This window comes from Leguminivora glycinivorella, chromosome 7 (assembly GCF_023078275.1).
Source record: "Leguminivora glycinivorella isolate SPB_JAAS2020 chromosome 7, LegGlyc_1.1, whole genome shotgun sequence".
NCBI classification, from domain to species: domain Eukaryota; kingdom Metazoa; phylum Arthropoda; class Insecta; order Lepidoptera; family Tortricidae; genus Leguminivora; species Leguminivora glycinivorella.
This window is the reverse complement of record NC_062977.1, coordinates 20852324-20877312: the sequence shown is the minus strand read 5'-3', so window position 1 is coordinate 20877312 and position 24989 is coordinate 20852324. Positions and strand designations below refer to the sequence as shown.

At 40.4% G+C, this 24989-nt stretch overlaps 1 protein-coding gene across 1 annotated transcript in view; it reads left to right on the top strand.

The window, feature by feature from the left end:
• LOC125228364 (serine/arginine repetitive matrix protein 2) overlaps nucleotides 1-24989 on the top strand; it is a 62402-nt gene that overhangs the window by 5045 nt on the left and 32368 nt on the right. Inside the window, 1 exon segment of the mRNA XM_048132901.1 lies at nucleotides 12581-12682. Coding sequence (XP_047988858.1) covers nucleotides 12581-12682 — 102 coding nt within the window.

Here is a 24989-nt window from a genome sequence, read left to right as displayed (position 1 = left end):
GCGAAATCGTTAGAGCGGTTTCCGAGATCGTCGATATATATAAATAAATAAATAAATAAATAAATAAATAAATAAATAAATATACAAGAATTGCTCGTTTAATAGTATAAGATATAGTATCGGAATCCTTTGTGAGCTGATAAATAAACATTTTTATTATTATTATTAGTTATGATAGGCTCCTGCTTTGCTCGGGTGTAACACAGGCAAACGCTGCTTTTTAGGGTTCCGTAGTCAACTAGGAACCCTTATAGTTTCGCCATGTCTGTCTGTCCGTCCGTCCGTCTGCGAATAATCTCAGTAACCGTTAGCACTAGAAAGCTGAAATTTGGTCCCAATATGTATATCAAATCAATCACGCCAACAAAGTTCAAAAATAAAAAATGGCAAAAATGTTTTATTAGGGTACCCCCCCATGTAAAGTGGGGGCTGATTTTTTTTTTCATTCCAACCACAACGTGTGATATATTGTTGGATAGGTATTTAAAAATGAATAAGGGTTTACTAAGATTGTTTTTTGATAATATTGATATTTTCGGAAATAATCGCTCCTAAAGGAAAAAAAAGTGCGTCCCCGGGGCCCTCTAACTTTTGAACCATAAGTTTAAAAAATATGAAAAAATCACCAAACTAGAACTTTATAACGACTTTCTAGGAAAATTGTTTTGAACTTGATAGGTTCAGTAGTTTTTGAGAAAAATATGAAAAACTTCGGAACCCTACACTGACCGTGGCCCGACACGCTCTTGGCCGGTTTTTTTTATCGGACTTGTCTTGATGAGTACTCGAGTGAGCAGTACCCGAAGTGCAGTTGATGCTGAACCCTGGCTGCACCTAGGGGAACTCGGGTTTAGTGTTACACAGGCAAACGCTGTTTTCGTCATCGGACTTGTCTTGATGAGTACTCGAGTGAGCTGTACCCGAAGTCCAGCTGATGCTGAACCCTAGCTGTACCTAGGGGAACTCGGGTTTAGTGTAACCCAGGCAAACGCTGTTTTCGTCATCGGACTTGTCTTGATGAGTACTCGAGCGAGCAGTACCCAAAGTCCAGCTGATGCTGAACTCTGGCTGCACCTATGGGAACTCGGGTTTAGTGTAACACAGGCAAACGCTGTTTTCGTCATCGGACTTGTCTTGATGAGTACTCGAGTAAGCAGTACCCGAAGTCCAGCTGATGCTGAACCCTGGCTGCATCTAGGAGAACTCGGGTTTAGTGTAACACAGGCAAACGCTGTTTTCGTCATCGGACTTGTCTTGATGAGTACTCGAGTGAGCAGTACCCAAAGTCCAGCTGATGCAGAACCCTGGCTGCACCTATGGGAACTCGGGTTTAGTGTAACACAGGCAAAAGCTGTTTTCGTTATCGGACTTGTCTTGATGAGTACTCGAGTGAGCAGTACCCGAAGTGCAGTTGATGCTGAACCCTGGCTGCACCTAGGGGAACTCGGGTTTAGTGTTACACAGGCAAACGCTGTTTTCGTCATCGGACTTGTCTTGATGAGTACTCGAGTGAGCAGTACCCGAAATCCAGCTGATGCTAAACCCTGGCTGCAGCTAGGGGAACTCGGGTTTAGTGTAACCCAGGCAAACGCTGTTTTCGTCATCGGACTTGTCTTGATGAGTACTCGAGCGAGCAGTACCCAAAGTCCAGCTGATGCTGAACTCTGGCTGCACCTATGGGAACTCGGGTTTAGTGTAACACAGGCAAACGCTGTTTTCGTCATCGGACTTGTCTTGATGAGTACTCGAGTGAGCAGTACCCGAAGTCCAGCTGATGCTGAACCCTGGCTGCATCTAGGAGAACTCGGGTTTAGTGTAACACAGGCAAACGCTGTTTTCGTCATCGGACTTGTCTTGATGAGTACTCGAGTGAGCAGTACCCGAAGTCCAGCTGATGCTGAACCCTGGCTGCATCTAGGAGAACTCGGGTTTAGTGTTACACAGGCAAACGCTGTTTTCGTCATCGGACTTGTCTTGATGAGTACTCGAGTGAGCAGTACCCGAAATCCAGCTGATGCTAAACCCTGGCTGCAGCTAGGGGAACTCGGGTTTAGTGTAACCCAGGCAAACGCTGTTTTCGTCATCGGACTTGTCTTGATGAGTACTCGAGCGAGCAGTACCCAAAGTCCAGCTGATGCTGAACTCTGGCTGCACCTATAATATGGGAACTCGGGTTTAGTGTAACACAGGCAAACGCTGTTTTCGTCATCGGACTTGTCTTGATGAGTCCTCAAGTGAGCAGTACCGGAAGTGCAGTTGATGCTGAACCCTGGCTGCACCTAGGGGAACTCGGGTTTAGTGTTACACAGGCAAACGCTGTTTTCGTCATCGGACTTGTCTTGATGAGTACTCGAGCGAGCAGTACCCAAAGTCCAGCTGATGCTCAACTCTGGCTGCACCTATGGGAACTCGGGTTTAGTGTAACACAGGCAAACGCTGTTTTCGTCATCGGACTTGTCTTGATGAGTACTCGAGTAAGCAGTACCCGAAGTCCAGCTGATGCTGAACCCTGGCTGCATCTAGGAGAACTCGGGTTTAGTGTAACACAGGCAAACGCTGTTTTTGTCATCGGACTTGTCTTGATGAGTACTCGAGTGAGCAGTACCCAAAGTCCAGCTGATGCAGAACCCTGGCTGCACCTATGGGAACTCGGGTTTAGTGTAACACAGGCAAAAGCTGTTTTCGTTATCGGACTTGTCTTGATGAGTACTCGAGTGAGCAGTACCCGAAGTGCAGTTGATGCTGAACCCTGGCTGCACCTAGGGGAACTCGGGTTTAGTGTTACACAGGCAAACGCTGTTTTCGTCATCGGACTTGTCTTGATGAGTACTCGAGTGAGCAGTACCCGAAATCCAGCTGATACTAAACCCTGGCTGCAGCTAGGGGAACTCGGGTTTAGTGTAACCCAGGCAAACGCTGTTTTCGTCATCGGACTTGTCTTAATGAGTACTCGAGCGAGCAGTACCCAAAGTCCAGCTGATGCTGAACTCTGGCTGCACCTATGGGAACTCGGGTTTAGTGTAACACAGGCAAACGCTGTTTTCGTCATCGGACTTGTCTTGATGAGTACTCGAGTGAGCAGTACCCGAAGTCCAGCTGATGCTGAACCCTGGCTGCATCTAGGAGAACTCGGGTTTAGTGTAACACAGGCAAACGCTGTTTTCGTCATCGGACTTGTCTTGATGAGTACTCGAGTGAGCAGTACCCGAAGTCCAGCTGATGCTGAACCCTGGCTGCATCTAGGAGAACTCGGGTTTAGTGTTACACAGGCAAACGCTGTTTTCGTCATCGGACTTGTCTTGATGAGTACTCGAGTGAGCAGTACCCGAAATCCAGCTGATGCTAAACCCTGGCTGCAGCTAGGGGAACTCGGGTTTAGTGTAACCCAGGCAAACGCTGTTTTCGTCATCGGACTTGTCTTGATGAGTACTCGAGCGAGCAGTACCCAAAGTCCAGCTGATGCTGAACTCTGGCTGCACCTATGGGAACTCGGGTTTAGTGTAACACAGGCAAACGCTGTTTTCGTCATCGGACTTGTCTTGATGAGTCCTCAAGTGAGCAGTACCGGAAGTGCAGTTGATGCTGAACCCTGGCTGCACCTAGGGGAACTCGGGTTTAGTGTTACACAGGCAAACGCTGTTTTCGTCATCGGACTTGTCTTGATGAGTACTCGAGTGAGCAGTACCCGAAATCCAGCTGATGCTAAACCCTGGCTGCAGCTAGGGGAACTCGGGTTTAGTGTAACCCAGGCAAACGCTGTTTTCGTCATCGGACTTGTCTTGATGAGTACTCGAGCGAGCAGTACCCAAAGTCCAGCTGATGCTGAACTCTGGCTGCACCTATGGGAACTCGGGTTTAGTGTAACACAGGCAAACGCTGTTTTCGTCATCGGACTTGTCTTGATGAGTACTCGAGTGAGCAGTACCCGAAGTCCAGCTGATGCTGAACCCTGGCTGCATCTAGGAGAACTCGGGTTTAGTGTAACACAGGCAAACGCTGTTTTCGTCATCGGACTTGTCTTGATGAGTACTCGAGTGAGCAGTACCCGAAGTCCAGCTGATGCTGAACCCTGGCTGCATCTAGGAGAACTCGGGTTTAGTGTAACACAGGCAAACGCTGTTTTCGTCATCGGACTTGTCTTGATGAGTACTCGAGTGAGCAGTACCCGAAGTCCAGCTGATGCTGAACCCTGGCTGCATCTAGGAGAACTCGGGTTTAGTGTAACACAGGCAAACGCTGTTTTCGTCATCGGACTTGTCTTGATGAGTACTCGAGTGAGCAGTACCCGAAGTCCAGCTGATGCTGAACCCTGGCTGCATCTAGGAGAACTCGGGTTTAGTGTTACACAGGCAAACGCTGTTTTCGTCATCGGACTTGTCTTGATGAGTACTCGAGTGAGCAGTACCCGAAATCCAGCTGATGCTAAACCCTGGCTGCAGCTAGGGGATCTCGGGTTTAGTGTAACCCAGGCAAACGCTGTTTTCGTCATCGGACTTGTCTGAATGAGTATTTGGGTGAGCTGTACCCAAGATAGAGCTGATGCTGAAACCTAGCTGTACCTAGGGGAACTCGGGTTTGGTGTAACATAGGCAAACGCTGTTTGCGTCATCGGACATGTCTTGACGAGGACTTGGGTGCGCAGTAGCCAAGACAGCGCTGTAGCTGAGCCCTGGCGGTATCTAGGGCAACTCTGGTTTCGGTACATTATAATATAGAAATATTTCATGCAATCTCAAGTTAGGCATAAAAACATAATATTAACTGAACAAAAATCTTACCAGAAGTGAATATTAACATCAAGTAGTTAGAACACATTTATTAATTTGCCATACATGAAACACTTTATTTGTGTCTAAAAAAATACGTATGTATATCCATTTGAATATCAAAATTAAGTACAGTCGATTTCACTAATAGTAACACAGGGAATAAAGAGAATACTGGAGTTCCAAGCGTCCATAGACTGCGGTAACTACTTACTATCAGACGCGCTGTATGCTTGATTTCCACCAGAAAAGTATTTCTGTTTCAAACGATCTTCATAGAATTCACAACAATCAACAGAAATAGTTTGACAGGTTCTATGGTACTACTCAACTCAACCAAGTACCAGTCATAAAGACGAGTCTCAGATATTTCACGATGACAAAAACAGCGTTTACCTATGTTGCACGAAACCCGAGTTCCTCTAGGAATAGCCCGAGTTCAGCATCAGCTCTACCTTGGTTACTGCTCACTCAAGTACTCATCAATACAAGTCCGATGACAAAACAGCGTTTGCATATGTTGCACGAAACCCAAGTTCCCTTAGGAATAGCCAGGGTTCAGCATCAGCTCTCTACCTTGGTTACTGCTCACTCAGGTACTCATCAATACAAATCCGATGACGAAAACAGCGTTTGCCTATGTTGCACGAAACCCGAGTTCCCCAAGGAATAGCCAGGGTTCAGCATCAGCTCTGCCCTGGTTACTGCTCACTCAAGTACTCACCAAAACAAGTCCGATGACGAAAACAGCGCTTGCCTATGTTACACCAAACCCGCGTTCCCCTGGGAAAAGCCAGGGTTCAGCATCAGCTCTACCTTGGTTACTGCTCAATCAAGTACTCATCAAGACAAGTCCGATGACGAAAACAGCGTTTGCCTATGTTGCACGAAACCCGAGTTCCCTTAGGAATAGCCAGGGTTCAGCATCAGCTCTACCTTGGTTACTGCTTACTCAAGTACTCATCAATACAAGTCCGATGACGAAAACAGCGTTTGCCTATGTTGCACGAAACCCGAGTTCCCTTAGGAATAGCCAGGGTTCAGCATCAGCTCTACCTTGGTTACTGCTCACACAAGTACTCATCAAGACAAGTCCGATGACGAAAACAGCGCTTGCCTATGTTACTCCAAACACGCGTTCCCCTGGGAAAAGCCAGGGTTCAGCATCAGCTCTACCTTGGTTACTGCTCACACAAGTACTCATCAAGACAAGTCCGATGACGAAAACAGCGCTTGCCTATGTTACTCCAAACCCGCGTTCCCCTGGGAAAAGCCAGGGTTCAGCATCAGCTCTACCTTGGTTACTGCTCACTCAAGTACTCATCAAGACAAGTCCGATGACGAAAACAGCGTTTGCCTATGTTGCACGAAACCCGAGTTCCCTTAGGAATAGCCAGGGTTCAGCACACAGACCAACCCCTATAGACATCCATTACAAGACGACTCGCGGTCGCCAGCCTTCCTAGTATTTGCACTGATATAAGCGCGGGCGCTCGCCGTGCCCGATCAGTATCGAGCAAGTAACAGACCCGAAAGCAGGGCGTGTTTTTCGCACAAAAAACTTGGAAAAGGGTATTTTGATGCCTTAAAGATGTCCACCTGTAGTGTGAAACGGTGTGGAAAGGTAACAAGAAGCTCAAATTTATAAACAGACGGCATTACATTCCACAAATAAGTCATATTTATAATTTATTCAGAGCCGGCATAGGTCAACTTACATTGGCCACTTACGCGTCAGTAGAGGGACAGTCATACTTCTGTCCCTTTTCATCTGGCGCGACTGCCCGCCGTCCTTGAAACGGCCAATCACAGCGCGCTTAACACATTCCCCGCCCGCTCCTCGCACCCCAAACACTGGTGACTCGTATCGCGAACAAAATATACAAGATTTCTACTCTATAGGAGGTTCTCTGTGGTTCAGCATCAGCTCTACCTTGGTTACTGCTCACTCAAGTACTCATCAATACAAATCCGATGACGAAAACAGCGTTTGCCTATGTTGCACGAAACCCGAGTTCCCCTAGGAATAGCCAGGGTTCAGCATCAGCTCTGCCCTGGTTACTCCTCACTCAAGTACTCACCAATACAAGTCCGATGACGAAAACAGCGCTTGCCTATGTTACTCCAAACCCGCGTTCCCCTAGGAATAGCCAGGGTTCAGGATCAGCTCTACCTTGGTTACTGCTCACACAAGTACTCATCAAGACAAGTCCGATGACGAAAACAGCGCTTGCCTATGTTACTCCAAACCCGCGTTCCCCTGGGAAAAGCCAGGGTTCAGCATCAGCTCTACCTTTGTTACTGCTCACTCAAGTACTCATCAATACAAGTCCGATGACGAAAACAGCGTTTGCCTATGTTGCACGAAACCCGAGTTCCCTTAGGAATAGCCAGGGTTCAGCATCAACTCTACCTTGGTTACTGCTCACACAAGTACTCATCAAGACAAGTCCGATGACGAAAACAGCGCTTGCCTATGTTACTCCAAACCCGCGTTCCCCTGGGAAAAGCCAGGGTTCAGCATCAGCTCTACCTTGGTTACTGCTCACTCAAGTACTCATAAATACAAGTCCGATGACGAAAACAGCGTTTGCCTATGTTGCACGAAACCCGAGTTCCCCTAGAAATAGCCAGGGTTCAGCATCAGCTCTACCTTGGTTACTGCTCACTCAAGTACTCATCAAAACAAGTCCGATGACGAAAACAGCGCTTGCCTATGTTAAACCAAACCCGCGTTCCCCTGGGAAAAGCCAGGGTTCAGCATCAGCTCTATCTTAGGAACTGCTCACCCAATTAACTCATCAAGGCGAGTTGGATGACGAAAACGGCTTATTTTTATGTTGGCAATTAACGTTTTCAATGTGTAATTATAATGGTTAATTGTATTGATTTTCGGCCAACACTGTATATTTACATGCATACATACATATTTACATATTTATATATTTATATTCATACATACATACCTACATACATTCATACATACCTACATACATTCATACGTACGAACATACTTACTGATCTATGGGCGACGATGATCATTTACCATCAGGCGATCCATCAGTCCCTTGTCTCCCAGTTCATTAAAAATAATTTCTAGCCGTGTTCTACTTCTATCCAACGAATACATGTTTCGTTGCAAAATTAAAAATGGGGCGCATAGTGCGGAGTGGCAACAGCGCATTTTCCTTCCTGTTCTTACACTAGCTTAGATTCATAATCCTGTCTCTTTCACGCAAGGCTCGACTACGCTTCAACAAAAGGGAAAGCCTTATAAATAGCGCTTAAAATAAGGGTAACCCTTATTAAAGGCTTGCAAGCCGTATCGGATAGCGGTAAGCCAATGCACAGGGCTAGCTTTATTGTTTTGCTAAGTTTTTTGTAAGGGCTAGTCAAATGAATGGGCTTGCAGTTCGAAAGGGAGAGTCTCTCGATTGGGTCGTCCTTACGTTAGGGATTCCCAATGAAAGGCTTGTAGCGCGGAATGGGTTGTCCGGTCCCTGGTTCACCCAGACCTTAGTGTGCGATGTTTTAAACATCGATTGACACTGATACGACATACGACATACATACATACGACATACTTCCAACTCAAGCTAAGCACGTTACCAGATCCGTACTTCGCCATACAAATGGTGTTAAAAGCTCAAACATTAATGTCATTAGGTACGCGTAACTTTGTATTTTCAATCACATTATTGCCCCAATTACGTCACCTACACAAAGACGTATCAACATAAATGTTCAATTGACGTAAATCAATTTCGTTTCCAATAAAAAGATACTCTCCCTACGCTTGACCAGTACGCGTTGGCGACAAGCCAAATTCAAGAACATAGCATTGGGTACGCTCCAAAACAAATATTTGTCATTATTTGCAATAACTAGATGTACTTGAAGTAATTTATTGGACTCATAAATAAGGGTTCAGTCTCTTGAAATTTGCTTTGGGACAATTGTGGTATTTGCTTAACCTAAATCTTGGATCTGTAAATAAAGCGTCATTTCATAAATTCCTTTGGTTCATGTTTTAGACATTATCGAGTAGTAGGTAGTAGAGAATTTGATCTCCACAGGATTAAAACATTGTTTTGACAATTTGACTCATACGAGTATCCTTACATCCAAAACCACATGTACCAATAAGATAAAACCATAAACCCATTGAATAATCAAGTTACAGGTCCCGACTGTCTCCCGACTGGTGTACACTCTATTTAATAATGCAAACATTGTAACACATGGTAAAAATGGACCAGTTACATATGCCCCCGCCCTTCCAGTCGTGGCAAATGTCGACCCCCCCCCCAGTCGAAATTTGCCCCGCTGTACCTTAGTATTGTTTATATTGTAACAAATGGATATAATTTTGCGCTTATAGATGTTGATTCCGGTTGCAATTAACTTATAAATAAAACTAGGTGACAGGTTGTTGCTCCAAATAAATAATACTTGCAAATATCGTTAATTTTCGTTATTTATAGCTTCACACTTAATTATGTCGATTAAACACATTAAGCACGCAAAATAGGGCATGCGATATATCATTTTCGGATAAATGAAGGACAAGGAATTCATTTTTCACAAAAAAATGTATTTTAGAACAAAAATACAAAATAAAATGGGAAAATCTGAAAACGAGATTTTTTTTTATACATATTATTGCACATTTTATGAAAACTGTAATGGTTTTTTCTAAATAAAAAATATTATTTAATAGCTACGTTTATCTAGTTTTAGAAAATGTATAATTTGTTATAGAAATATATTATACGACGAGTGATAAAAAATAATTTACATCGCCCGATAGGGTGATTTGAATGCTCATTTCAATAAGTTTTGTCAATGATTTCAGGTATAATCACTATTTTTAACACAAGAAAGCCGTAATTATTGTATTTTATGGCTATTTTAGTGATTAATGTACTTAAAATAAAAAAATTACAAAAATTAAAAAAAAAATGTGATAACTTTTTTATAACATTATCCTATTTTGTTCTTTCTATACAATACATATCTAAAAGCAATAAATATGAATGAAAAGCCACATTTATGTAGTTTATAAAAATATGTAGTTTATTATTTAAATATATTACGAAACGCGAGATAAAAAATAATGAAAGTGACGTGGCAGGGCGATCTTGATGTACGGTACGGGTCAGCTTGTATGATTCGATGAGGTGAGGTAAAGGTACTCAAAGCTCTCAAAAAGTGTAGTTATTTAGAGTTATTCAAATTAAACAACATACTCCTATATAGTCTGAATTTAACTATTTATATTACATGAAATGATGGATTGATATGATAGGTCAGATATATACATCTGATCCTAATACATCTTGTGAAATAGTAGTTATCTATATGATTTGCATAATTTATGGATAATTCTTACTTGACATATTTATTATTCCAGATCTGCGTCCTGTACTTAGGTTAACGAGTGCCGAAAATAGTTATTAACCAAAAAAGACCGCCAAATTAACAGCATTTCACCGACAAAAGCTGCCTTGCACCATTTTTGTAAGGGTTATAGGTATATCAAGGTGTCCATTTATGGGGTCAACTAAACCAAATTCAAAATTTGCCATTATTTACTACTTGTGGCTGGACGAAAGTCTGTAACAATTGGGATTTGGGAGCCTACTTGCCCGCAACGTTGCCTGTTGCTGCAGAAACATGCCTCGAAATTGTCGGATGCAGGTGTAATAAAAAACAGTGCCGCGTAAGGTGCAACCGTAAAAAAAGACTTTTTAAATTAAATGTTCGGAGCTGATGTGCTTATGCAGTGGATGTTGTGATATATACATAATTAAATTCAGACTATTCATGTTGTTTTATTTGAATAACTCAAAATAGCTACACTTTTTGAGAGCCTTGAGTACTAGCCCCGATACACATGTTTTCGTCTAGTCAGACCATTTTCTGAGGTTCTCCTTTGTACAAAAGCAATGTCTTAGTTCAAAAATCATTAATGTTTAATGCTAATACGAATCTAGTTTTTTTTTATGGCACTATTGCGAAATAACTAACTATCATTGATACCGAAAGGAAGAATATGACGATTTTTATTTTATCTTTTATGGATGGGTAAAACCGATTTAAGGGGGCCCAAAGGAAGTAACTAAATTCTGCTAGTAAACTAAAAAATCTTCAAGCCTATGGCATGCAGAACTGCTTTAGGGGAGGAGAACGTGATTAAGACATTTTTTTTGCAATATAAGTCACATGCAATTTTATTTTACAATCAAAATAAACTACCTATATTATAGGACTTTTACAATTTTCTGTACTGGGTCGTGATATACCAACATGTGTAAACGTTATGAGAATAAGTATATTTCTGTATTACTAGACGAACTCCACTGCATAGCGGGTAGTACCTTTACCGCACCTCATCGAATAATGCAAGCTGACCCGTACATTAAAATTTTCATTTTCATTATTTTTTATCTCGCGTTTCGTAATATATTTATATAACAAACTATATATTTTTATAAACTGTATAAATGTGGCTTTTTATTGATACGCGCAGGAGTTAAATAATAATTATTTCAGTACACATGGTGCTATTTTTTCGCTTCATTATGTGCCTATGTCGAAATTTCAAAGGGCCATATCTACTGAAAAACGTACGATACACGTGTGAAGAGGAATTTCGTAACTCACTATTTTCGGTCGTGTTTTAATTAATCACCACTCCATTCGAATTCCCTCTTTTCTGCTCTAGTATAGTATTGTACTATATTTTAAGACAATTACTAATATAGCCTGAGCGTCGACCGGCCACATACTGCAGTGAAAATATGGCCCGTTTAATAGAAGCTCCCTAAAGTAACTTAAAGTAATCCCAACTGATAAGACCGCCTATTAGAGTGCATTGGGGTAATTTCGAAAGTCGTCTAATTTCGAAAGTCACATAAAAATCACCATTATTACCATCATATCTAGATTCCCCTTTCAAAATTACCCGAGCATTTCTGTGCTTCGAAATTACCCTAATGCACCCTATCTATTTAAGTATTTTTTGTCTGAAATTTTATTTTATTGCTATGTGCAATGAAAGTAAACCTATTTGTCTTACTCATTAACTCTTTTCATCTCCCCACATACCCACGTAACATCGTGCTATCATAAGAAATGCAACTAATTCCTCCGTTACGTGCCTTTAAAACTTAAAACCTAAATTCCTTGAATTTTCTCCATAAAACTCCAGCGTAGTGCTAATCTCGCACGACCTGAAAACTCGTTAGAGCGCAGGGGCAATATGTAAACAAGCCGTAGGTATATTGGGCGACTATTTTTATCGCACCGCACCTTGCTCGCTATAAAAACCGCAACAATTTATGTGCAACCTGTTTCAGTTTCACGTGCCGCAGATATTATCTATTGGCCATATAAATTCTAGTTGAATAATAGAAAAAAACTTAAGGGTTGTTAACATCGATCGATTCGCACCCTCGTTTAGGGGCGATGCCCCTGTTGCGCCGGAGTTGTATTGATTATAAACGAGGCACACCCTCGGTGCATTACTCGACTCATTCATTCGAGTTAGCTCAGCACACGAACGCACACGGGGCCCGTCTTATCGCTTTTATTGTTTTTCAAAAGTAATTCGACGCGATTGACTCACCGCGACAGCTATGCATTGGTTGGTACAGGTGCTACCCGTAGTGACGCTTGCGAATTTATTAAGAAAAAAAAATCATTACGCGCCACTTGTTCACACTGAGCAGTCCACTACTGTTTACACTAATATTTAAATTTCAATTGTGTTTTTTTTTAATAATGAGTGTGTCTTTGGTGTGGTTGCGTAGGTTGCCGCGGGAGGAGATAGCGGCGCGGGTGGCCGCATTCAGGGCGAAGATTTCGGAGACCAGCGAGAAGGACGTGCCCAGGGACGAATTCGGCAGGGTAGCGTGAGTACCCTTTTTTACTTATTCATACCCTTTTATATCCAGGAGTTCCATTAGCGTAAAAAGTTGAAAGGTCTATAGGGCTTTCAATAGCGTAGGTATATTACTTTCACTGTGTTCTCGTTGAGTATATTTGCATTCATTTGGATGGGTGTTGGCAATATCGCAAGACCGCTCGCGCAATACTTGGAATGCCTGTTATTGTTTTCGTAAATGACAAACGCATACTGCCACTGACAGTAGAGATGAACGCATACTAAATTAGTATTACAGACGTGTTTAAAAACTATTGCGCGTGAGCGCCGCCGTGAGCATACAGTAATGTAGGTATTAACAATGCATAGATTGTAAATTCTAGGGAATTCGGATTTTTATTACAAATTGTAATTGATCGATAACGAATCAGCAAGCTCGTTTCTTTTTATTTAGAAATAAATTCGTATTTTGTTGAATCTCGCATATCTGATCGATTTATAGAAAATTTGCTTTTGCACGGGACAACGGTAGTCTATTTCATGAAAAACTTCACTATTGATTGTACACCACTTCCGTCTGATATTGTTGTGACCCAAGGCAACACTGTGGTGCGAAGGGCCTTCATAAGCTCACGTCCGAAACATTACACCTTTCAGCGTATAGTCGTATGAAAAGATTACTATTTGTCCCGTTCTTATCTATCACATATCGTTACTTTAGTTATCTTAGTCTTTATGCGGAAAATTTAGTTGGAAATACTACAATTTATTGGACACTATGATACTATGGAGCGGGAAGCATGGCAGCAAGTAAACAACACAAATTTTACGTAAGGACTGTCATTTATTCATAATTGATACCAATTTAATTTATACACAAATCAAAATTAAAAAAAAAAACTTTGCTAGTCAATCAATTGTCTAGATCATCAGCCATACTCAAAGTGTGCTCCGCGGATCCCTAGGGCTCCGCAAAGCCTCTCTGGGGGCTCCGTGTGAATTTTGGTTACCTGATATGCAACTTCAACTCTCTTCCATAGTAAACAGTTTTCATAAAAAACAGTTTCATGTAATACCTAACCTCATATTAAATCTAATTATTAAATTTTATTACTTATGATTACTTATTAAAATAAAGATTGCAATAAACTATTTTTTTTATTGATTTAATTGAAGGGTTCCGTCAGATATTTTGCTTTCTAAAAGGGTTCCATGGGAAAATAAGTTTGAGAACCGCTAGTCTAGATTGATTGATTATCATGGATTTCCACAAAGGAACGCCTGATTCCTTCAATTACTTATATATTATAGGTACATTATTTAGCAAAATGCAAAAAATATAACTCCTCACAGTGCTACAAAAACTGTAAAAAAAATTGCAAACTGATTTAACGGTATATCGTGCTTATCATGTATTCATGTTCGTACTCAGTGCCTAGTGAATTGAACATCCGTATTTCGCTCATATTTTAACGTAGACATCTTTACTTTACCATTTTAAGATTTTCACTCAGTCTTCTTTACTGACCGACTTGTACACGTTAATTTCGCCTGGTCGGCGAAGAGTTAATTACACGTTTCACACCTAATGAATGTTGACAGGCGTACAATAATTGGCGGCTACATGACTCGGGGGAGCTGAGCTGATGATGTATTGGTGCATATGAGCGTCACATGTATCTACGTCAGCCTTTCTCGGGAATGAAGTACTGCTGAATAATTCAAGTTTATGCATACAACACGAAATATTAACGCATTCACTACCAGACAAAAAATGGCGCCTACGCCAGAAAGCGGACGTTATCTACAACCGCCTGCTTGGTTGGGTTGGCGAGAACCCGCCCAGCGGGTTGTCAGTTGTCAGGCATCTGAGCTTAGTTCACAAGTGCCTACCAGGCGGGTTCTTGGTTGCGAACGTGTTAAAGGTTGTGAATCCATACTTATATTATAAATGAGAACGTGTGTGTGTCTGTTTGTTTGTCTGTCTTTCACGGCAAAACGGAGCGACGAATTGACGTGATTTTTAAAAGTGGATATCGTTGAAGGGATGGAGAGTGACATAGAATACTTTTTGTCTCTTTCTAACGCGAGCGAAGCCGCGGGCAAAGGCTAGTTGACATATAAAGCTTCGCGATCAATGGCTGTCTGACTGATAATGATCCAAGACAAAAAAGGCTCAAAGATATTTGTTGTTTCTTGTTGAGTTACCTAAGGGTTCCATTATACATTTGCCAGTTATCAGTAACCTACCATAGCGTAACTTTTTAGATGTGGTTCAATATTAATCAATTAAGAAATATAATTATTTTTATCAAGAATATAAAATTACATTTACGTAGACAGAAAAAGGCACAACGTGCATAACAATATCGTTACAAGAAATCTCATTAAACCTACTCCTGACATAATTCGATAAAAAAATAGGTTATAGTTCAATTTCCATTAGACTTATATTGACTGGGGTATAGACTGTGATTACCTTTTCGGTTTTCTACCGAGCTCCCGACATTTCGACGCAGTTACATGAATCTTACCCTTTGACCACGATGCGTCGAAATATTTGAAGCTCCACAAAAATAATTACGGTGTACATCCTGGTCAATATAAGTGTAATGATTTAAAAATTGTTCATATAACTATGTACTTTGCACTAATAAGCTCTACTTAGTCTAAAACGACGCATATAAATCAATTATACAAATCGCCGGCTCGCCAGTCGCCTGATTAATGTGCCTGCCAGTTTCTGTACGCTTATAGACATTTATTTTATGTGTGCCGTAATTTACTGAAAAACTATTAACACAAAATAACCATAATTAGATCGTAAAATAATTTAGTATTGAGAAATGAGAACACTTAAGAGCGGTCTCGCACTACGTCCGATCCGAATACGCGTTAGTAGCCGTAGAACGTAGAATTTTTTATATGGTAATTTACGCAATAGATTCGATGCCCAATTGCCCATCATCCGATTTCTTTCCGTCATTCTTCGCCTTAGCTCTAGTACTCTTGGATTAGACCCTTTGATCGTTCAATCATCTATCTGTACCTGTAGTGTACCTATCTACATATATGCTGATTAATTAGGGTCAAGTCAAGGCATTGGGCTCAACCCTAATTGGAACCTCTGAGCTATATTTAGAAGTATCTCGATGTTGTTGAGGGTAGCAGTTTCAGTTTAGTCAGGAAAGCACTATATATTGTGATATTCTTTGCTTCCGCGATCGATGTTTCGATTTTGCTCCTAGTTTGCTAATTATGTTTGTACGGGTTTTTTGCAAATGCCGGTTTACGATGAAGCTGAAAATTTGCATGCATGAATAAATTGGAGAATTCAATATTATCCTCTCGTATCCAGAACGTCAATCCGTGCAGCAAGTATTGAATTCTACTAGTAATCATTTTGAATTCGTTCCGGCATACGGAGGTTAAGGTACCGTCAAGCTGATGGACACAAGAGGTGGCCATAGTAACTCTTAGCGATATAACACAAAATGAAAATTTGAATAAAAAAACCGATATAGTGGACCGATTTTCATGAAACATGGCTAAGAACACTCTCGATTAACTCAGCCTTCAAACAAAAAAAAACAAATCTAAATCGGTTCATCCGTTCGGGAGCTACGATGCCACACACACAAACAGACAAACAGCCAGACAGATACGTCAAACTTATAGCACCCCGTCGTTTTTGCGTTGGGGGTTAAAAATAACGCAAGTTATTTAATTTGGGTTTGCCAGAATTATCGTGTAGTTCCGTTCAACAGAAAGAAAAGTGCAATCAACACTAAAACTTTCTATATATTATTGAAGTGGATAAAGTTACTACATTGTAAGCATTATTGACTCTCAATTAAGTGAACATTGTGCGTGTAAACGCCACATGTAATGAGCCTTAATTGCCGTACGAGTACGTAATTAATTAAATGTAAATACATTAACAGATGTGCTTTTCGCGAGCTCCTTGCTAATTGAAATTACGCGAGCGATGCTCGATAAACACGTCAGGTCTAGATAAAGACAGGCCTAAAGGCAACAAGTTTTAACTTTTTATAATACAAGCGATAAGCAAGCAGACGAACCGCCTAATAATAAGCGATCACCGGCGCCAATGGACACCAGAGAAATTGTAAGAGCCATCAGAAACAGCGGCGTTAGTGTGCAATCCACACACAACATACGCTTTCCTAGTGGATTTTCGTACATTGACCCCCCCTTTGCTATCTCCATTGCACGCGCATAATTATATTGCTGTTAATTCGACATGAACGGGACAGCAACATAATTTGCACGTAGCGAATATCTTATAGCGAAAACCTATGTATTTATAAAGTGCCTCTTTATTAGCAACAAATCAACTGGTCTTTACGATCGGTCACAAGTTCACAACTTAACTTTTTGTCCCTGACTACCTATCTCATACCTTTAAACGAGCAATTCTCGTATATTTATTTATTTATTTACCGACTCTCGGACTACTCGGAAACCGCTCTAACGATTTCGCTGAAATTTGTTATGTGGGGGTTTTCGGGGGTGAAAAATCGATCTAGCTTAGCATTAGATCCCGGAAAACGCGTTTTTCTTTCGCGTTGGTAAATTGGTCGTTAATTTTGCGGCATCGGCTAATGTTCTCAGGCACATCGCGGGTGTCAGAGTTTCGAATCCCGGCCAAAAATAAAGTTTTTGTTTTTTTTTTATTATCTAAAGACGTGATATAATAAAATAGAACCGTCCGAAGCTCGGTCGTCCAGATATTATGTATAAATAAAGGGTAATGTTGTTAGACGTCTTTGAGCTTGATCACAAATTTATGCCTTTTTTAATATTCAGGAACTCCGAATGAGTTTTTGTGCTCTTACATTTTATCGTCTCGACAGATTATGTACCTAAATAATGCACAACTGCACAAGTTACATAAAACTCGTTCATATAATAATAAAATTGGATTTTGGTTTTAGTAAATAGGACAGCTCAGTTATAGGCGTTATAGCAGTCGGTTACACAACATAGTGCTCCAAAATATAACACGCGCATATATATCTTCAACTAAGACGCAGTCTGCAACGATTTTGACAGACTTGCCGGTGCAAATGTTATTATTAACGTCAAAACTCGATGAAAATATGATTTTTACTTAACCCTTGCAGAGGCAGGCTATCAAATCGTTGCTAACTTATCTTGGCTTGATTTAAATACTTTAAACATAATATTGTCTTAGTAGTAGTAGTAGTAAACACTTTATGTCTTCGGTTACCGCGATAGTTACTCATGAAATAAAACTATGGAAACGGATTAAATTATTATACGCGATTTAATCCGTTTCCATAGTTTTATTTCATACTTTAAACATGTAAATGGGCCTTGTGGCAAATAGTGATGGGTCGTTACCGGTAATATTACTAAAACGAGTATTTTACCAGTAATGTTACTAGTAATATTACCACTTAGCGGTAATTTAGAGAAATATAGACATAAAAATAGATAAAAAATATTTCTTTTGTGTTTATTGATACAAAGGATACATGTTGCACTGTATTATAACAAAAAATATTACCTACCTAACGTCAATTAGTAAACTACCAATATTACCAGTAATATTCCCAATACTACCGAGTATTTTACCTATCTTACTGGTAGTATTACTATAGTAGTATGATATGAAAGTTACAATGAATCATAATTTTAAGGAATAATATGGTGAAAATATAACGAAAATTTGTTAAATCTGTTTTAATTTGTTGTATTAGGGTACCGTACCAATATTATTAGGGTTCCGTACCTTAAAATGGAAAAACAGAACCCTTATAGGATCACCGTCCGTCTGTCACAGTCACAGCTAATATTATCCGAAACTACGGAATCGAATAACTCGAAATTTGATAGACGTATGTAACCTTATGACCCAAAGACGGACATGTAACTTACATTAATACATTTCAATCATAGGGGTCACTTTTGAGGGTAATGTAAAAATTAAAAATTAAAGATTTTTGAATGAAAGTTTGCTACATATCACATGAAAGAGCTTATTATAGAATTATAGGCATCTAAAAAATGTTTTTTTTTTTTAATTAATGTAGAAATAATTTAAGAAAAGAGGCAATAAATAACCGGTTCCAGAACCGAAACGTGGTAAGGTGGGGTTAGACAGCCGCTGACTTTGCACAACATCTGTAGCAACGTGTCTGTCTGTATAAACATTTTCATTTATGATTTTTCCAGCTAAACCATATTTTTGATCACCTGTAGTACCAGGGCCGCAGATCCGTAAGGCGAAATAATAGAAATTTTCCTGCATACTCCACATTTCCTATCACCAGTAGAACCAGAACCATAGAACCGAAAGGTGGTAAAGCAGGGTTACACAGCCGTAGGCACACAGATTAGTTTATGTATTGTAGAAAATTGTAGAAAATTAATAGGGTAGTATTTTATTTTCACTTAAATCTCATCTAAAAAATTTTCGTTAAACTGTAAATAGTAGAAAAATGGTCCGATAATGGAGTTTCACTTCTTACTGTACCTCCGAGTACAAAAGAGAGACAAAAAAACTGGCCGTCCTACTCGCACTTGGCCGGGTTTTTTTTTCACATTACCTATTCGGTACAACAGCACCTAGTTAACACAAAGTTATTGGGTGCCTAATGCAGACTTGCTTTGAAGTATTACAATAGATAGGTACCGTAAACTGGGGTTACATTGATCAGTTTATGGTTTAAACTTCTCTAAATTCTACATTTAATGAAAAAAAATCGGAACATCAACTTTTTTTAGTCTTTCGCTGCTAAAAATATAGAAAGGCTAACAAAATAATGTACGGAGAAAAAAATGACGAAAACTAGGATTTTTTGGTAATCGAATGTAACCCCTTACAGAAGTATTTTACCTCAAGGAAACATAAAAATCGATTCGCAGGTTCAAAAGTTACAACTGTTTAATGCTATTTTGGGGTTACTTTGATCAAAAATATAAATTATCATATTCGAGAAATCAACTTTACTTAAGATTGTCTCAATATTTATCACAAAAAGAGATCAAATTATCAGCCTCAATAAGTACCTTGACATAATACATAATAATCAACTTTGTGTAAGTATGGTCAATGTTACCCCATGCAGGTGATCAAAGACACCCCACAAACTAAATAATGAGTAATAAAATGCCTAGTTTGAATTTTAACACAAAACTCAATACAATGATATACCATACCTAAACATTGTAATAAAAAACCATTTTAATAATAAAATAAACTTTATTTAACACGTTCGCGTGCGCTACGTCATAAGACGTCAAATATAGGCATACACCATACAACACAACGTCCATATCAGTCGAAATTAAAAAGAATCTAGCTTATACAACGTTTATGAACGCCCTTTGCCCGTAGTAAATTCTATTAGTGACGTCATTGTGCTACACTATGTAAAAAAAGTAGATCGCTAGTGCCACACTACATCAAATTTTACCGCCTCTAAAAGTTAGCCGCACGCACACATTCGAGTACATACACGCACACTAACAACGTTCAGTGACGTTTTACTTGTTCCGCGCGCTCATACATTCAGTCGGCTTGTGCGCTCCCCGGGAGAAACGCGTGCGCAGGTTGCGACTGGCGGTACCCGTTTCGGATAAATTATAACATCGTAAGTATTTACAGACTGTTTTATTTGCGTAGTATTGTAGGTTGAGTTGGTAGGTGTGTTACATACAAGGCTTTTGTAAAAAATATATATTTACGTGTTATAATTGTATTGTTTTAGATGAATAAAAAACGCCCAAGTCGTAAAAAAACTTCAATGAAAGTGTTCGAAGAACCCGGTTCGTCTCGAGACATTACACCAAATCCTTATAGCGATGACGGCGAATACGGTTCGGACAACAACACCCGGAGGGGGATTTCGTCTCCGGTAGCAGCTCGTCGAGTGACTTTGTTGTTCGACCGAAACGCAAACGAACACGGGATGAACCTAAAACTCATACAAGAATGTCTTTATCTGAAGGGCATTCGTCAGACTCTGATTCTAATTCTGATACTGAGAGTGTCATAGAAGATACCGAAGATTGTTTGTCCTCGAGCTCAGAGAGTATATTTGACCTTCCCGATAGGCACCATTCCAAAAAGAATATTCCTACACCATTGTCAGATTGCAAGCACCAAAACGCCTTACCGCCATCTAAGAAGCCTAGAACAGACAACTTCGACTTCACACATGACATGACACAGATGCTGACACCCTTTCGCTTGCGTCTGATGTGATACGAAGAGTATTAGAAGATGACTTTACTTTAGAGAACGTATCACTACCACCCGACCCAGCAGAGCAGCAGCAGCAAAGTAATTTAGATTCACCATCACAATCTAAAAGGAAGAATGAAAACCCAGGTTCAGTATTGGAGGCAGCTTCTTATTCTAAAGACACAAATGCTAAGCCTTTCTCTATTTCAACGCCAACACTTAGAAACTCCTTACCACCTCAACCTGAGGAAGGGGAAGCTTACCAAGTTGCTTCAAAATTACCGTCCCCACCGAAAGTGATTGAAGACAATCTGAACAATTCACCGCAGCCATCAGCAAGAACAGAAGACATCGAGCTTCGTCCAAGTTCGCCAATAATATCTCCAGTTCATCTAAAAGAAGCCACACTCTCCTCCGGACCAATTTCACCACCCATGCAGTGTCCCGGAGAGGGGCCACATCGTCAGGAAATATTGCCCGATTTAGGTAATCTAACGCAGGTGCTATCTTCCCAGACTTTAGGTAGCTCCGCAGATCGAGAAGATACTGAAGGTACATTACATTCATCGCCTCCTAGCGACAATGTTGCCACTCCTACTCTTCAACTATCAACACCGGCTGAGGCAAACCCACCTCAATCAGTTTCTGAACCTGGTAATGAAGTAGTTAGTCCCGTAGAGCATAGATCCCGTAGTCGCACTCGAGATTCCGATTTGTCTGCTCGTCGAACCCAACGGCGCCAACAAAGTTCACCTCGACCTGACACATGGGAGACTTCAATAAGTGATATCGTGTGTCAACTGGTGTGCAATTTGAGCTTAGAAGAGATGCCTCACCTTTTGATATTTTCGAGAAATTACTCTCTCCAAATATTGTGGATTATATTATTGCTAAGACAAATGATTATGGGAGAAAATTGTGCCGTTCTAGCAGACCGTCTACCAGAGACGTTGAAATAGCAGGGACGTGATATGACGCTGTGCAATGTTCGCTGTATAATATTATATGTTTCGTGGAAGAACGTCAAGAGACGTCCGAAATTGATTGACGTGATGAGGCGTTGTGACGTTAAGTATGTTGTATAAAATATGTTGTGTTACACAACGTCCAGAGACGCCAGAACGATTTTGACGTGACTAGACGTTGTGCTTTAGCTCAATAACTTTTCAATAATATAATGACTACGACGTCTGAACACGTTGACGTGTCAACACGTTGTGTCTGGATTATTTACTTATTAGCCTTATTCTATGATACAATGTTATTAAACGTCGACGTTAATAAACGTTTGTGACAAATAATGTATCCTTTATCGTAAATGTCTTAGTACAAAGGCCATAGACGTCGTTTTATTTTGTATGGGGAACGATCGTGCGAAACAGTGACAACATAAGAAATCGGTTGCGCACGCGAACGTGTTAAACATATTTCTGGCAAGCTAATATTCACTGTGAACCCTTTTACTTTAATACCCACTAAGTTAGTTTAGAAGTTATTTGAACATGTTAAATAGCGATAAACTATACCTACATTTTGACAAGTGATTTGCACTTCCCACGAACATACTTTGTTCACTGCGTTAGAGCAGCTAATGGAAGTAACTATCGATAGTGCCAACGCCGTTAAAAAAATGGACAGATGCGTTGGGACATGTAGAATTTTGCGTTTAAAAATAAAACGAAGTTTTTATCAATGTGACCCCAAGTATCAAAGTAACCCCAGTAGTAAAATAGTTTTTATATTAAATGGAACAGGGACAAAATATCCAAATATTAGATATATCTGCCACAAAATTATACGAAGTATATTTGCAGTTGGTGACAATTAGGAAAGGAATGTTTCCAGTAAGACTGGTAATTTACTCGGTATTATTGGGAATATTACTAGGAAGATTGGTAATTTACTCCCCGAGGCACTCTACGAGTTTTTTTAAGTTTTATGATGGCGACTTAGTAATACATAATTAAAAAAATAAGCATCGCGTCTCATAAAAATCGCAAATTTTGTATATTACCCGGTTTTGGTAATATTACCGGTAAGATTGGTATTTTACTGGTAATATTCCCAAATGGAAAAATACTGGTAACGAGTATTTTACCGACGACCCATCACTAGTGGCAAAGTTAGCTGCTGATTTACTAACAATATAAACAAGAATTTGTCACTAACGTAGTTATGAAATCCCCAAACACCAAACTTTCAGGCATGGAAAGTGTTTGACCTTTCCACTTCGTAAATAAACGACAACATTTACGAAATATCACGAAATCCCTAAAATAGCCCGAAACGCAACCTCTGACCGCGATATAGCGTTACATGCAATCCATTGACCGTCACCGCAGGGGATCGGGTTACAAAATGTATGTGGAAGTGACGATGGATTTGGGATTAGGAAATTATACGTTCTGGTAATTCCCAACGCTCAACGAGGGTGTGATAAGTATGGTGTCTCTCTAATACGGGTTAGATAGATAGATAGATAAATAAAAACTTTATTGCATAAAAATATCATGACAAAAAAAAATTAAGAACTATTAGAATATAACTTAGGTCTACAGAACTAATTCCTAGCTAACTATTTGACAATTTAGTTTTTTTTTATCACGACACAATTGCGTAAAGGCGCCGACTCAGCATGTGCTGCTGCATTGCTGTCGCAAGTGCCACAGCGCTGCTATTCTGTCGGGACCTAGCAGTGCGCGCGCAGATCTGTGTGGTTGTCTGAATCGTTTATTTTACGCCAGGCGGCGATACTGAGGCGCCAGGTCTTTCTCATAGCAAACTTCAAAACAGGGACCGGCCCGCTATCCCTTATACGGGGTTTTGTATGGGTATTTCGTTAGGCTTAACTTACCCTACCCTTTTGACGCGATACCCTTTCATTTTGCTTTTAAAGCCCTAACGAAAGCGCTTACCTAAAATAGCCCAATACCCTTTCAAAACCCTTATCATCGGCTCAGCCTAACGCCATAAGGGTAAGCCTTATATTGGGTTTTATTTGCTTTCCCTTATAGAGCATATCGTGCGAGTTTAAATCCTGTACCTCGCTCATAAGGCACACATTACTCCGAACGAAATAACATACGATCGTTACCTACGGCGGTACTGTGTGTGATATTTGCGCGTTTCTGTTTGATGGAAATGGCTGTAGATAAAATAAGGTTCAATTTTCAATACCAAATACAATAAATAAATAGTTATGATAGCCTCCTGCTTTGCTCAGGTGTCACACAGGCAAACGCTGCTTTTTAGGGTTCCGTAGTCAACTAAGGAACCCTTATAGTTTCGCCATGTCTGTCTGTCCGTCTGTCCGTCTGTCCGTCCGTCCGTCCGTCCGTCCGTCCGTCCGTCCGTCCGTCCGTCCGTCTGTCCGTCCGCGGATAATCTCAGTAACCGTTAGCACTAGAAAGCTGAAATTTGGTCCCAATATGTATATCAATCACGCCAACAAAGTGCAAAAATAAAAAAATGGAAAAAAATGTTTTATTAGGGCACCCTACATGTAAAGTGGGGGCTGATAATTTTTTTCATTCCAACCCCAACGTGTGATATATCGTTGCATAGGTATTAAAAAATGAATAAGGGTTTACTAAGATTGTTTTTTGATAATATTAATATTTTCGGAAATAATCGCTCCTAAAGGAAAAAAAAGTGCATCCCCCCCTCTAACTTTTGAACCATAACTTTAAAAAATATGAAAAAATTCACAAAAGTAGAACATTGTAAAGACTTTCTAGAAAAATTGTTTTGACCTTGATAGGTTCAGTAGTTTTTGAGAAAAATATGGAAAACTTTGGAACCCTACACTGAGCGTGGCCCGACACGCTCTTGGCCGGTTTTTTTTATCGGACTTGTCTTGATGAGTACCCGAAGTCTAGCTGATGCTGAACCCTGGCTGCACCTAGGGAAACTCGGGTTTAGTGTAACACAGGCAAACGCTGTTTTCGTCATCGGACTTGTCTTGATGAGTACTCGAGTGAGCAGTACCCGAAGTCCAGCTGATGCTGAACCCTGGCTGCACCTAGGGGAACTCGGGTTTAGTGTAACACAGGCAAACGCTGTTTTCGTCATCGGACTTGTCTTGATGAGTACTCGATTG